The following is a 15,726-nucleotide window of genomic DNA, read 5'->3' on the forward strand; positions in this document are numbered from 1 at the left end:
TAAGAGCCCTCACAGGGGTAAGTTTATAGAGCTCACGTCTGAGTCAGAAGGATTCAAGTCCCACTCCAGAGACTTGAGCACAAAATCTAGACATATACTCCAGTGTAGTGCTGAGGGAGGGCTGCACTGTCAGAGGTGCCGTCTTTCGGATGTGACGTTAAATCGAGGCCCCGTCTGCTCTCTCCGGTGGAGGTGAAAGAGCCCATGGAACTATTTCAAAGCAGAGCGAGGGTGTTCTCCCCTGGCCAATATCTATCCCTCAACTAACACAGATTATCTGGTCATTTTCATCATGTTTGTGGGACCTTGCTGTATGCAAATTGGCATCTGCCAAGTTGGCTACAACCGTGTTACGTAGGAAACATAATTGGTTGCGAAGTGTTTTAGGACATCCTGAGGTTGTGAAAGGTGCTATGTAAATGCAATTGAATCGGAGAGATTCCAGAGTATTTTCTCCCTTAATGGTCCTGGCTTTTTACCTCTCCCTAACATCAGTGGCAAAGCCTACTGCCCCTCTGCTGTGGAATTCCTTTCCTAAATCTCTCCCCATCTTAAAGACCTTTTTTCACCACACCTTCATTCACCTCCCCTAACCCTCCACTCCCAAATACCTTGAACATTTTGTGGTATTAAATGCGCTAGTTAAAGGCAAGCTGTTAAGTCATACAAACCAGAAGATCCCAGGTTTGATCCTCGGTCAATGCTGAGGTGGCACATCTCAGTCAGCAAGTCAGCTGGGGCATTACCCCTAACATTCATGGGCTAGGGAGGGGAAAAATCAACCCAGGTTCACGCTTCTTTTTGCTATTCAGTGATCCAACGGGGGAGAATGGTGGCCAACTTAATTCTGATGCCATCCATATTTGAGTAGCCTGCCAACACAGACTGTCTAGGCTCACATGAAGGTTGGCTATTTGAACTCATCCTCTTGTTCAAATCCCTCCATGGCCTCGCCCTTCCATATCTCTGTAACCTCCAACCCTCCAAGAACTCTGCGTTCCTCCAACTCCTGCGCATCCACCACATCCTTCGCCCCACCATTGGCGGCCCAAAGCTCGAATTCCCACCGTAAATTTTTCCACCCCCTCTCTCCTCCTTCAGCTTAAAACCTACCTCTGACCAAGCATTGGTCACCTGTCCTAATGTCTTCTTAAATGCAAGTTGTTGCTGTTAAAAATACAAAAGGGGCTGCCAGCTCCTAGTGAGTCATCGAAAGATTCACCCTCCAGTTTTTCATCCCCTCTGGTCTCCCTGGGTTGCAAGCCGCCTGTGACCTGGTTCCATTTAGCACCTCCACACAGCATAGAATAGTGGAAATGGGAAACAATTCTGCATCCACTGCACGGTATCACCTCAGCATCTCACCATTTTTCTGCACCAAAAGCCTAAAACCTACAAAAGTAGATTTTTCTAATTCTACTTCAAATTTCACAAAAATTATTTTGCAGGCTTTTGAAAGATCTGTCAGGGCTCAGGTTTTTTTTGAGAATCAGTAATGAAAAAAGGCAAGCTGAATATAGAGCTTGTTAACCAGATGGAGTGTAACTCTGGTGTGTGAATCCAGACTGTGTCAGAATTCTTACCTTGGTCTCCCCAAGGGCCAATTGGGTAAAAGCGTCGCCCACCCAGCAGGGTACTGACAGAGACCAGGGAGGTCCAAAGTTTAATTTTCCAGTGTATGTGGAATTAGTTGCTCTCACCTGTAATTGCCTTAGTCATACTCTCAGGATAAGGGGTCGGCCATTTAAGACTGCGATGAGGAGAAATTTCTTCACTCAGAGGGTTGTGAATCTTTGGAATTCTCTACCCCAAAGGGCTGTGGATGCTGAATCATTGAGTATATTCAAGGCTGAGATAGATTTTTGGGCACTAAGAGAATCAAAGGATATGGGGATCGGGTGGGAAAGTGGAGTTGAGATCGAAGATCAGCCATGATCTTATTGAATGGCGGAGCAGGCTCGAGGGGCCATACGGCCTACTCCTGCTCCTATTCCTTATGTTATGAATGGAATATATACCCTTCCATGTTTTAATAATCCGCAGGCACACTACGTCTAGACCAATTCAGGAAGAAAGACCATTTAAGCGCAGTACCAGAGGGCTACCAATGCAGAGAACTGTACCCTAATGAGAATGAATGCTTCTGAAAAGGAAGAGTGAGGGGACATCTGAAATAGTAGTATCTTGCACACAAGTCCAACACACTATTTAAGATCTGCAAGTCTTTTTATTGACTCCATTCAGAACAAAAAAGGGTTTACAAGCTCAAATATTGGCCATACAGTGGTATTTCCAAACCACAGAAATACACTTTACATTAGGAGGAGACATTTAGCAAACATGTTAGCAGAAACCGATCCTAGCAGTGGCCATTGTAAACCAATGATATCCTTAACATTTTCTTTTCGTTGAATAGGACAGGACTGAGCATTTGCAGATTGTCCAATTTCACAAGTTAGTTTTAAACCAGCACACCAGCCCAAGGAGGAAAACAGCTGTCCCAATTTGCAAGATTCCTTTTGTTTTTTAACCATATATTTATAGAATATATACGCAATAAAATTAGGGTTAAAGTGTCTCAGATACTTTGGACAACTTTTTATAAGTGTTTTGTTCCCATGATGCTAACTGGTTAATTGACATTAGGTTTGAGCCAGATACAGTGGATTCTTCCGACTATGTGGGGAATGAACTTGCAGGATGTTCATGAACTTATGAATTAGCGATCCAGAAACCTTAAGAGCACAGTTGATTGAGAAATCTCAAGCAGATTCAGTGCTTTTGTGAAACTAGTCACTCAGATTCTCTTTTTCTGGCAACTGCAGACACTTTGTTAGGTTGCGTCTAAAGTCAAAATCTGCCCACAGGTTTTCCAATTTGAGGGCAAGACTCCAGTGATTTCCTCCATACCAGGCCGTGTACAAACTGCAGCCAGCCCCCGCGTCTGCTACGCTTTGTGCCGCTCCGGAGGTGCACGAGCAGCCCAGCAACAGCCTCCCTCGAAGATTCCATCTCTGCTGGCAGCGGAGAATCTGCTCATTGCCTCAGAGAGTGACGTCGCCGAGATCAGGAATCCCGGACCAGATCATCCCGCTCCGTGAGCGATGCTGCTACTTTGACATGCCATTGCATTTTAATTTTTACTTAAACACTGAATCCCTTGGGTGAATGACAGATAAACAGCACACACTTCAAAACTATGTTTAGGCCACAGCACACTTCAAAACCATGTATAGACCTCAGACGTTTCTACAGCATCGTTGGATTAGCAACAAAAAATAACATACACCCGGTCTGGTAACCCAACAGTGCAATGGTTAGAACACTCTCATAACCCTCATTCATTATACCGGCAAACGCTTCAGCAGAGTTCCATGAATAGACAACCTCAAGATATGGGGAAAGAGGGACAACTGACACAGGCCATGCCAGCTCAGAGGCTGTGCTGGTGTCCTACACAAGGCAGACAACGACAATCAGTTCCGAGCTGAAGGAGGATGTGTGATCAAGAGCGCCTATAGGGTGCAGGCACTTGCTGCCCACCATTCAGAGAGAGAAATGCATCGTGCAGCTACACAGCTTATCGGAAAAAATTCTTGTTCATCTCTTTTCCATTTTGCGTGTGGCAACAGGGGCCCAGAGTGGAACTACTCCCGTCTGCAAATTCTGTACTGGCCTCGGAAACAAATAATCTTGAAAGCAACACCCAGCTCTACTTTTTAATATTTGTGGAAACAAACGTCCAGTGTATAAGATACGGAGCAACACAACCAATGTTTTCAGATCACTTACCCTGGCTACACTGCACTCCATTGCTTACAGCCTGCTGCAAATCTCCAGCAGAACCAGAGAATAATAGAGCGTGAAATGGTACACTCTAATCAAACTACGTACGGAGAAAAAAGTTCTTCCTCTTTGATTTCTCAGAAGTTGAAAAGCAGATGATTCGAGTCGAAGTGATATAGGTTCTTGGTTTGGAGTTAGTTTAAAATCCGATTCTCATTGGATAGATTATTCGATATCTCGCAGTGCTAAAGTATACTCGGCCCTTGGTTTAAACTTTGAAACTGGACATCTCGACGGAAACTGAATGCAAACAGAAGGGATCTGGAGGAATAAATAGGGCATCTAGGGAATGGACTATGAGGAATAAACCAGTACTCGCATTCCGAGCGCTGTTCCAAACCCCTTGAAACTTGGAAATAGAATATCCGGTACCGAGTTGATTTTCAAAGCATCCTACAAATACTTTCAAAACCAGCGCCAACTTAAAAAGCTTTCAATAATAGAAATTTACACAATGTAAGTTTTTTTTGGAATTAGTTTGTTAAAAAATAGTTGCAGTAATTTTTGTCAACTTACTATTCTCCTTCGTGTGACTTCTCACACCTGTACACGTGCTCCTAATTATTACAAAAATAGCCTTCAGTATCTACCCGAAGGAGCACCATTCGATCGCTACAAAAAATGTCTACTTTCACACTCGGCCTCGCGCGCACGGACTCAGTTACCTGTTCACACACAAATCGATCTCGGTCTGTGTTGCGTAAAGAAACAAAAATGTACCATTTACCCATTTCACGTCTCAAACAGGGGTTTGTTTTTTTTTTTTAAAAAAGAAAAGGAACAGCTACATTTGCATTTCGGTGTCAAATTAACATACATTCATCCATTTGCTCAAACAACTGGTTGCTGCTGTTAGCAGTCTTTTTTTTTTTTTAAATGAACCACTGCTAACATCTGGCTACAATAAGCGAGACAATATCAAAGCAAAAAACACAAGGGGGAGAGGGGGGGGGGGGGGTGGAGAAACCTAAAATTCTGAACACAAAAACTTCACAGGAGAGAGAGTTTTATGACTTCCGACTATATACATCCTTGCTAGATGACGTTCCTTCTTCACTGAGGATCCCAAGAAACCTCAGGTTGAGAATCTTCAGCTGGTCATCCAGCTCCATACGGACAATCCCGTCCTCGCCATCAATACTGAGTAGCATGCCTGTGGCTTCCCGGTCTTCACCCAGAATCACCTTCACCTACGGGTGTAAAAATGGTAACATTTGAGCCATCAAGCAAAAGTACTCTCTTCTGAAAGGCGGCTTGTCTTTAAATTGCCGCCACACGCAGAGTCTGCCGGCTCAGAGCCCCGATCCACAGCAGCTGGAACTCTGTAAGGAGCTGCCGGGAGGGAGGGCTGATCTGATCGGCTCAGTGGCTTCCCCGTAAGGTTCAGTTAAGATTCTGAATTCGCTCGGGAGTCGGTCCGGGGCTGGGGAAAGAGAGTGGTTGTGGAGAGAGAGAACATGCACTGCTTTACGTTATTCTTCTCTCGAACTTCCTTTGTGGGGCGCCCAACACTTGCAACTATGCTCTTTGAAAAAGGGGAGCAGGGAGTTCTCGGTGTCCTGGCTAATATTCTTCTTTCAACAAACGTCACCAACAGATTGTCTGGTCATTCATTCATGTGCTATTTGTGGGACCTTGCTGAGTGCATATTGGTTGCAGTGTCAGTGTACATAAAACTTTTAAAGTATTCCGTTAGTCAGAAAGCACTTTGGGACATCCTGAGGATGTAAAATGTGCTATTTAAATGCAACTTCTTTCTTTCCAAGACTCCTCATTGAAATTATAATTTTGGGCGAAGGGAGAAGGGATTTCCTGTAGCTACAGATTTAACACAATAATAGATGTTCAAAAAAAACTTTGGAATCATACTGGGATACAAGGCAAGATTTTATTTCCAATTTTACTGCTGCAATTCCCCATACAGAAAAGTACATACACACTCTGACGCAACACAAATGGGCAATCGACTCATTACCACAGCAGCCGAATGGAAGTCAGATCAACACAAAGCAGGCCTCACGAATCAAAACTCATTTTCTCAATGATTCACTCGCCCATGAATATCACCAACAGACCGTCTCGTCATTCATTCATTGGCTATTGGACAGTTGGCTCCCGGTTAAGCAATGCCTCATTTTAAAATTCTCATCCTGATTTTCAAATCATTCCCGATCTCGAATCTCCTTCAGCCCTACAACCCTCAAATTTCGGCGCTCTTCTAATTCTGGCCTCTTGAGCATCCCTGGTTTTAATCGCTCAACCATTGGTGGCCGTGCCTTCAGCTGCCTAGGCTCTTGAGCTCTGGAATTCCCTCCCTAAACCTCTCCGCCTCTCTCTCCTCCTTTAAGACACTCCTTTAAACCTACCGCTTTGATCAAGCTTTTGGTCATCTGCCCTAATATCTCGTGGCTCAGTGTCCAATTTTGTTTTATAACGCTCCTGTGAAGCACCTTGGAACGTTTTACTACATTAATAAATAGAAGTTATTGTTAACCCTCCCTCTGCTTGCCACACGAGTGTTCAGTCGTTTCAAGACGGGAGTGGTTTAAAACGAGTAAATAGCAGAGGAAAGGGAGGAAGCCATCGCTAAGAGTAGCAGTAAAAGGCAATATTTTTCACATTTTTAATTGAAGGTCCAGATCTGAAGGTTTTTTTCCTGCTCATTCGAAGGTCCCGAAGCCTGCCTTACATCAGCTGACGAACCAAAGAGTCTCTTGGGCCACACTCCTGCCCATCCCATTATAAAACACATATATATCCTGCTGATGCAACACACTCCAAAACAAACAGTTCTTTAAAAAAAACACACAGCTTCACTCCAGGTGTAGATAGCAGTAATGTTCCCTTCAAGCTGCGAAACATCGCAGCGCCCTGGAGCTCCCACGCAGCCGGCTCACCAGCTTTTAAATGGGGAAAAACCCCGCAACCGTGGTATTTTGAATGGCCCATGAATCCCAAAAAACAATTAAAGGGAACTGTCACTGAGTGGCTGCAGGACACTCTGAGGGGGAAAGGTGAACAGCCAGGGGTCGTTGTTCATATTGGTACCAACAACATAGGCAGAAAGTGGGATGAAGTCCTGCAGGCAGAGTTTAGGGAGTGAGGAGAGAGATTAAAAAGCAGGACCTCAAAGGTAATAATCTCCGGATTACTCCCGGTGTCATGTGCTAGTGAGTACAGGACTAGGAGGATAGAGCAGATGAATGTGTGGCTGGAGAGATGGTGCAGGAGGGAGGGCTTTAGATTCCTGAGGTATTGGGACCATTTCTGGGGAAGGTGGGACCCGTACAAGCCGGACTGGTTACACCTCAACAGAGCCGGGACCAATATTCTCGTGGGGAGGTTTGTTAGTGCTGTTGGGGAGGGTTTAAACTAACTTGGCAGGGGGGTGGGCACCAGCATATTGGAGTAGAAAAGAGGAATAAGGTGCATAAAAGAGTGAGTGTGTTGGATAGTACTGGCGGCAGTAGTAGTACCATGTTAGATAGGAGCAGACTGAGAAAGACGACAAAAAATTCAAAAATGGGTTTAGACTGCATGTACGTAAACGCACAACGTGTGGTGAATAAGGATGGTGAGCTACAAACACAATTAGCTGTATGGCAATATGATGTTGTGGCAATAACGGAAACATGGCTTAAAAACGGTGAGGACTGGGCACTTAATATTCAAGGGTACAAGGTGTTCAGAAAAGATAGGGAAGGAAAAAAGGGAGGTGGGGTGGCAGTGCTGTTTAAGGAAGACATTGTAGTGTTGGAAAGGGAGGATGTTCTTGAGGGGACAAGGACAGAATCCATTTGGTTAGAGTTGAAGAGCAAGAAGAGTATGATCACACTATTGGGGGTATTCTACAGGCCTCTAAATAGTGAGAGGGAGGTAGAGGGGCAAATCTGCAGGGAAATCACAGAGATATGCAAGAGCGTTAGAGTGGTGATACTGGGGGACTTTAATTACCCAAATATCAATTGGGATAATGCTAGGATAAAGGGAAAGGAGGGGGAATTTCCTTGACCAAAATGTTCTTGGCCCAACTAGGAAGGAGGCATTGCTGGATCTGGTGCTGGGGAATGAGGTGGGCCAGGCCGACCAAGTGTCTGTGGGAGAACACTTGGGTACGAGTGATCATCGTATCATAAGATTTAGATTAGCAATGGAGAGGAGCAAGGAACAATCTAGAGTGGAACTTCTAAACTGGAATAGGGCTAACTTCAATGGGATGCGAAAGGATCTAGCCAGGGTAAAATGGAACCAAAGACTGACAGGAATAACTGTAATGGAACAATGGGTGATCTTTAAGGAGGAGATGTTCCAAGTATAGGCTAGGTACATTCCAACAAGAGGGAAGGGTAAGGGAATCGAAGCAAGGGCTCCTTGGATGACGAGGGAGATAGAGAAGATGATGAAATAAAAAAGAGGGCGTATGATGAATGTCGGGTGAATTCTTCAAGGGAGAACCAGACCAAATACAATAAGTTGAGAGGGGATGTGAAGATGAAAATAAGATTGGCAAAGAGAGAATGAGAGAGTAGAATAGCAGTTAACATAAAAGGGAACCCAAAAATTTTCTACCGGCATGTAAACAATAAGCGGGTAGTAAGAGGCGATGCGGTGTGGGGCCTATTAGAGACAAAGAAGGTGATATATGCTTAGAGGCGCAGGGCAAGGCTAGAATACTCAATGAGTACTTTGTATCGGTGTTTACTAAGGAGGTGGATGCTGACAAAATATCAGTAGAAGTGGAAAAAGTAGAAACAATGGAAGGGGTGAAAATTGATAAACAGAATTTACTCGAAAGGCTGGGTATGCTCAGAGTGGACAAGTCGCTTGGTCCAGATGGCTTGCATCCCAGGTTGCAAAGGGAATTGGGGGAGGAGATAGCGGAAGGGCTTGCCATAATTTTCCAATCTTCCTTAGATGCGGGGGAGGTGCCTGAGGATTGGAAAGTGGCAAATGTGACACCATTGTTCAAGAAAGGGTGTAAGGACAATCCTAGTAACTACAGGCCGTCAGTTTAACATCAGTGGTGGGTAAAGTTTTAGAAACAATAATCAAGGAAAAAAATTAACGGGCATTTGGAGAGGTTTAAGCTAATTAAGGAAAGCCAACACGGGTTTGTAAAACAAAGATCGTGTTTGACTAATCTAATTGAAGTTTTTGATGAAGTAACAGAGAGGATCGATGAAGGGAATGCAATGGATGTTGTCTACATGGATTTTCAGAAGGCGTTTGACAAAGTACCACACACAAGGCTGGTTAACAAAATTGAGGCTCATGGAATAGGTGGGTCAGTGGCAGCTTGGATAAGGAATTGGCTTAAGGACAGAAAACAGTGAGTTGTGGTAAATGGCTGTTTTTCAGACTGGAGGATGGTAGACAGTGGTGTTCCCCAAGGGTCAGTGCTGGGGCCACTGCTCTTTTTGATATAAATGACCTGGATATTGGAATACAGAGTAGAATTTCTAAATTTGCCGATAACACCAAACTTGGGGGTGTGGAAAACAGTGATGATGATATCAATCGACTGCAACAGGACATAGAAAGGCTAGTAGAATGGGCAGACAAGTGGCAGATGGAATTTAATAGAGAAGTGTGAGGCGATGCATTTTGGCAGAAGGAACAGGGAGAGGCAATATACACTTAATGGCACAGTTTTAAAGAGTGTGCAGGGACAGAGGGACCTGGGAGTTAATGTGCATAGGTCCCTGAAGGTGGCAGGACATATTGAGAGAGTGGTTAGCAAAGCATATGTGATCTTGGGCTTCATAAATAGAGGTATTGAGTACAAAAGTAGAGAAGTTATGCTGAACCTTTATAAAGCGCTGGCTAGGCCACAACTGGAGTATTGCGTCCAGTTCTGGTCACCACACTTTAAGAAGGATGTGAAGGCCCTTGAGAGGGTGCAGAGGAGATTTGCCAGAATGGTTCCGGGGATGGGGGATCTTAGCTACAAGGACAGGTTGGAGAAGCTGGATTTGTTTTCATTAGAGCAAAGGAGGTTGAGGGGTGATTTGATAGAGGTGTACAAGATTATGACGGGTTTGGATAGGCTAGACGGGGAAAGGCTCTTCCCACTAGTTGATGGTACAAGGACTAGGGGACACAGATTTACGGTTCTGGGCAAGAGATACAGGGGGGATGTGAGGAAAAACCTTTTTACACAGCGAGTGGTGAGGACCTGGAACTCGCTGCCGACGGAAGTGGTGGAAGCGGAGACACTCGATGTTTTCAAGGGGAGACTGGATAGGCACTTGAGGGAAATAAACTTGCAGGGCTACGGGGATAGAGCGGGGGAATGGGACTGACTGAATTGCTCTACAAAGAGCCGGCATGGACTCGATGAGCCGAATGGCCTCCTTCTGTGCCATTATGACTATGATTGGACAGCAGCATAAACTATTCTCAAATCAGTATGCTTAGGTTAGCGAAGCTAAAAGCCTCTGAATCAAGTCAGCAAATGGGTTGCTTTTACACAGAGGTACATGATTTTACATGTTGCCAAAGTAAAATATCAGCCTGTCGTGTCCACCAACACTTTTTTTTTTGGCACTATTTTTCTGAATGTTCTGGTCATCACGTTGAGGAGTGTTGGTGCTGGGGAGTGGAATACTTCACCATTTCAAACACTCCCAAGTCTGGTATAAGGGGGTTAGATGTCGAATAAAGTTCCCTAAATTCTGCTATAACGGCGAGCTTGAAAAATCTACTGTGAGGCGTCTTTCCCATTTCCCACAGCAATCAGCCTGTGGCTTCTCAGAACGATTGCCAATTCGAACCGAATTAGGGGCAGTTCTGTGCTGGTGACTTGCACCCACAGGGAAAGAGACAGATTTCACGTCCAACCCTGACGGCCAGCAGACAGAGGAGGCTTTTATCCCCATCAGTTTGAGATGTATTTGAGTAGAGCACCAGAGGGGAAAGGTCAGTGCCTCAACCCACAGCATCATCAAATGCATCTTCATTAAGAAGGGTCTTGAAAAAATTTAAACACCCATCATTATATTAAAAAAAATTTTTTTTTTTTAAAACACTGTACAGGTAGACTATCCTTTATCCGCACTTCCGAAAACGGAAAACCTCTAAAAACCGAAAGTTTTTTCGTGGAGCGTAAGTCGTGCGCACGACATGACCCGAGTGGCGCTAAACATGACAGGAGTGGTCCGGGAGCTCTGCCTTTCCCTGTGAACAGGGCAGAGGGTCACAGAGTTCCCTCCTGGGTAGGAGATTGCAGGCCGAGCCGGGTAGTGTGAAGGAGGTACCGGGAGAGTGAACCCAACAATACAGCGGCCCGTCCGATAGTCTTTTCTCCCCCCACCCCCCCGGACCTGATTTGTGGGCCAGCTTAGTGTAGGAGTCAGCCGATATCCGGCTTTCCCACAACTGGCGGCGGCAGTCGAGCCCCAGACCCCCGCTAAGCCAAGGAATTCAGATACGGAGCAGGGGGAGCTGGGAACCTTGATCTAACGGCAGAAATCAGCAGCCATTTTGTTAGGTTTTTTTTCTTCCCCGAGCATTTTTTTACTTCCCCGAGCATTTTTTTAAACAGCCAGGCTGTGGAAAGAGTCTCTGTAGCTTAGCAACAGCTTCAGAGGCGCTGCCAAGGCAGGGCCCGGGTGTTTACAAGCTGTTGCTAAGCAACAGTGTTTGTTGTCAGATACGGAGATGAAAACCTTCTGAAATCCGAAAAATTCCGAAAACCGAAACACAGCTGGTCCCAAGGTTTTCGGATAAAGGATAGTCTACCTGTATTGCTAATTGGGTATTTTTGCCTGGTATTGCAAATTTATTTTAATCAAAACAAACTTTAATTGGGACTTTGGATAGTTCTTTGTTGACTAATCGGAATGTGCGTGTTAACTTCAGGAGGGATGGTGTAACGGGGGGGAGAACATACTGTACAATGTTATGCATTGCAACAGATCATCAGGCGTTCCTGCAACATATCTGGCAGCAGGTGAACACGAGCTGGTTGGTTCTAACGTTCCCGTTAGGCCGCACAACGGTCTGGAGGTTCCACGCAGGTCACTCACTGGCTTTTCAATGGGAATAACCGCGCATGCGCGAAGATTTGAATGGGCCACGCAGCCAGTTAAAGAGCCCGCGCATGGAAAAAAAAACAGGGCAACATCGGTTGGCTCTTACCTTATCGTTTTTCACAGGGGTGACGGGTTCGAGGTGCTCGCTTGAGATGCTGACCACTTTGTCAGTGTCTGACAGATACACAGAACACAGGCCGCCCTGCAGGGGATACGGTCAACATTTCTTCAAACGTATACAATCATTTCAGCACATACACTGCAGTAAAAGTTTACATTTCCCCTCGCGCAGCATTTGCCTACATCGCAGTCAGTGCAGTTCAAGGTCATTCATGGGGGTCAAGTGCCTGGAGAGATTGGGGAAGGCACTATAAAAATACAAATGTCTTTTTTTTTTATATATCTGCGTTATTCACTGGGGAATGAAGAAATACAAAACTGCTTGTGCCAGCTTCTCTCTAACGGGCCCCTCAGTTACTCTAACTGGCCTCTTGAATAAGAATTGGCACAACTCAGATGTACCTGCAGCTGACAGTGTCAGGTAAAGCTGAGAATGAAGACAACAAATAAAGAGTTCTAGCAGCTAAACGAAAAGGTTATCTCACTTAGCAAATACTTGGTGTAACTGAAGCTACGGCAAGTTTAGACATCCTCTTCTCACATTGCATAACTAAACAGTGCAGTAAAGAATCACAATAGGTCCTGCAGCAAGAATTTAGGGAGCTAGGGGCAAGATTAAGGAGCAGGACCTCAAAGGTTGTAATCTCTGGATTACTCCCGGTGCCACGTGCTAGTGAGTATAGGAATAGGAGGATAGAACAGATGAATGCGTGGCTAAAGGGATGGTGCAGGAGGGAGGGCTTTAGTTTCCTGGATCACTGGGTCTGCTTCTGGGAAAGGTGGGACTTGTACAAGTCGGACGGTTTACACCTGAACCAGAGGGGAACCAATATCCTTGCGGGGAGGTTTGCTAGCACTGCTGGGGGGGGTTTAAACTAATTCGGCAGGGGGATGGGATACAGAGTGGAGCTATAGTAGGGGGTGATGTACAGCCAAATAAGGAGGAAAAAACAAGTCAGCAGGGAAGGCAGAGCAAAGATGTGAAGGCAAAAGGGAATATGGCAGGGCTGGAAGGCATTTATTTTAATGCAAGGAGTCTTGCAAATAAGGTGGATGAACTGAAGTTGTTGTTGAACACATGGGAGTACGATATTGTTGCTATCACGGAGACATGGTTGAGGGAGGGTCAGGACTGGCAGCTAAATATTCCGGGGTATAGAATCTTCAGGCGAGACAGAGGGGGGTGTAAAAGGGGAGGGGGTGTTGCAATATTAATTAAGGAGTCTATTACTGCTGTAAGGAGGGATGATATATTAGCGGGTTCCTCTAATGAGGCCATATGGGTAGAACTTAAAAACAAAAAGGGGTCAAGCACCTTGCTGGGAGTGTACTATAGGCCCCCAAACAGTCAGGGGGAGATAGAGGAACAGATATGCAGGCAGATATCAGAAAAGTGTGAAAATAATAGGGTAGTAATAGTGGGGGATTTCAACTTCCCCAATATAAATTGGGATAGTCAGAGTGTGAAAGGCTTAGAGGGTGCAGAATTCTTAAAGTGCATCCAGGAAAGCTTTTTGAGCCAACATGTAGAAAGTCCTACAAGAGAGGGGGCGGTACTGGACCTAATTCTAGGGAATGTAGCCGGGCAGGTGGTGGAAGTGTCTGTAGGAGAGCATTTTGGCGATAGTGACCACAATTCGGTGAGATTTAAGGTGGTCATGGAAAAAGACAAAGACGGCCCGGAAATCAGGGTTCTAAATTGGGGGAAGGCCGATTTTAACAAGATAAGACAGGATCTGGCAAAAGTGGACTGGGAGCAGCTACTTATAGGAAAATCCACATCAAAACAGTGGGAGGCTTTCAGAAGGGAAATAGAGAGTACAACACCAACATGTTCCTGTAAAGGTCAAGGGTGGGACCAACAAGCAAAGGGAACCTTGGATGACAAAGGATATACAAAAATGCATTAGGGAAAAAAAGGGGGGCTTTTGGCAGTTACAAAAGACAAAAGACGGTGGAAGCCCTAGAGGAGTATAGGAGGTGCAGGGGCATACTTAAAAAAGAAATTAGGAGGGCGAGGAGGGGCCATGAAATAACACTGGCGAGCAAAATAAAGGAAAATCCTAAGATGTTTTATAAGTATATTAAGGGCAAGAGGATAACCAGGGAAAGGGTAGGGCCCATTAGGGACCAAAGTGGCAAGCTGTGTGTAGAGCCAGATGAAGTAGGTGGGGTTTTAAATGAATTTTTTGCCTCAGTGTTCACTATGGAGAAAGACGATGTAGATATAGAAGTCGGGCAAGGGGACTGCGACATACTTGAACATATTAGCATCGAGAGGGAGGAGGTACTAGCGGTTTTAGCAGGCCAAAAAGTGGATAAATCCCCAGGCCCGGACGAGATGTATCCCAGGCTGTTGTGTGAGGCAAAGGAGGAGATTGCAGGGGCTCTGACACAAATTTTCAGAACCTCTCTGGCCACAGGGGATGTACCAGAGGACTGGAGAACAGCTAATGTAGTACCATTATTCAAGAAGGGTAGCAGGGATAAACCAGGGAATTACAGGCCAGTGAGCCTAACATCTGTGGTAGGGAAATTATTGGAAAAAATTCTGAGGGACAAAATTAGTCTCCACTTGGAGAGGCAAGGATTAATCGGGGATAGTCAGCATGGCTTTGTCAAGGGTAAATCATGTCTGACCAATCTGATTGAATTTTTCGAGGGGGTGACTAGGTGTGTGGATGAGGGAAATGCTGTGGATGTGGTTTACATGGACTTCAGTAAAGCTTTTGACAAGGTCCCGCATAGGAGACTGGTCAAGAAGGTAAGAGCCCATGGGATCCAGGGGGCCTTGGCGCGTTGGATCCTAAACTGGCTGAGTGGCAGGAGGCAGAGGGTGATGGTCGAAGGTTGCTTTTGTGACTGGAAGCCTGTGTCCAGTGGGGTACCTCAGGGATCGGTGCTGGGTCCCTTGCTGTTTGTGATCTACATTAATGATTTGGATGAGAATGTAAAGGGTATGATCAGTAAGTTCGCGGATGACACGAAAATTGGTGGGGTGGTAAATTGCGAGGAGGAAAGCCTCAGGCTACAGGACAATATTAACGGGTTGGTCAGATGGGCGGAAAAGTGGCAAATGGAATTTAACCCGGAAAAGTGCGAGGTGATGCATTTTGGACGGACAAATAAGGCAAGGGAATACACAATGAGTGGTAGGACCCTAGGAAGTACAGAGGGTCAGAGGGACCTTGGTGTACATGTACATAATTCCCTGAAGGCAGCGGAACAGGTAGATAAGGTGGTTAAAAAGGCTTATGGGATACTTGCCTTCATTAGCAGAGGCATAGAATATAAGAGCAGAGAGGTTATGATGGAGCTGTACAAAACGCTGGTGAGGCCACAGCTGGAGTACTGTATGCAGTTCTGGTCGCCTCAATATAGGAAGGATGTGATTGCTTTGGAGAGGGTGCAGAGAAGATTCACCAGGATGTTACCTGGGATGGAGCGCCTCAGCTATGAAGAGAGACTGGACAGGCTGGGGTTGTTTTCCTTGGAGCAAAGAAGGCTGAGGGGGGACCTGATTGAGGTGTACAAAATGATGAGGGGCATAGATAGGGTAGATAAAGAGGAACTTTTCCCCTTAGTAGGGGGGTCAATAACAAGGGGGCACAGATTCAGGGTAAGGGGCAGGAGATTTAGGGGGGATTTGAGGAGGAACTTTTTCACCCAGAGGGTGGTTGGAAGCTGGAACTCACTGCCTGAAAGGGTGGTAGAGGCAGGAACCCTC

The 15,726-nt window shown here is 45.5% G+C and overlaps 1 protein-coding gene across 5 annotated transcripts in view; it reads right to left on the bottom strand.

Annotated features, from left to right (window-relative positions):
* Positions 1-2,207: 2,207 nt before the first annotated feature.
* supt5h (SPT5 homolog, DSIF elongation factor subunit) overlaps positions 2,208-15,726 on the bottom strand; it is a 119,734-nt gene continuing 106,215 nt past the window's right edge. For all 5 annotated transcript variants that reach the window (XM_085973606.1, XM_085973604.1, XM_085973605.1 and 2 more), the window contains 2 exons: positions 11,986-12,081; positions 2,208-5,036 (listed from right to left, as the gene is read on the bottom strand). In XM_085973606.1, coding sequence (XP_085829732.1) covers positions 4,854-5,036; positions 11,986-12,081 — 279 coding nt within the window. In that variant the 3' untranslated portion in view covers positions 2,208-4,853. The remainder of the gene's footprint in view (positions 5,037-11,985; positions 12,082-15,726) is intronic.

The sequence above is a fragment of the Somniosus microcephalus genome, chromosome 34, assembly GCF_052327205.1.
Source record: "Somniosus microcephalus isolate GS21.2 chromosome 34, FLI_Smic_1.0, whole genome shotgun sequence".
Lineage (NCBI taxonomy): Eukaryota > Metazoa > Chordata > Chondrichthyes > Squaliformes > Somniosidae > Somniosus > Somniosus microcephalus.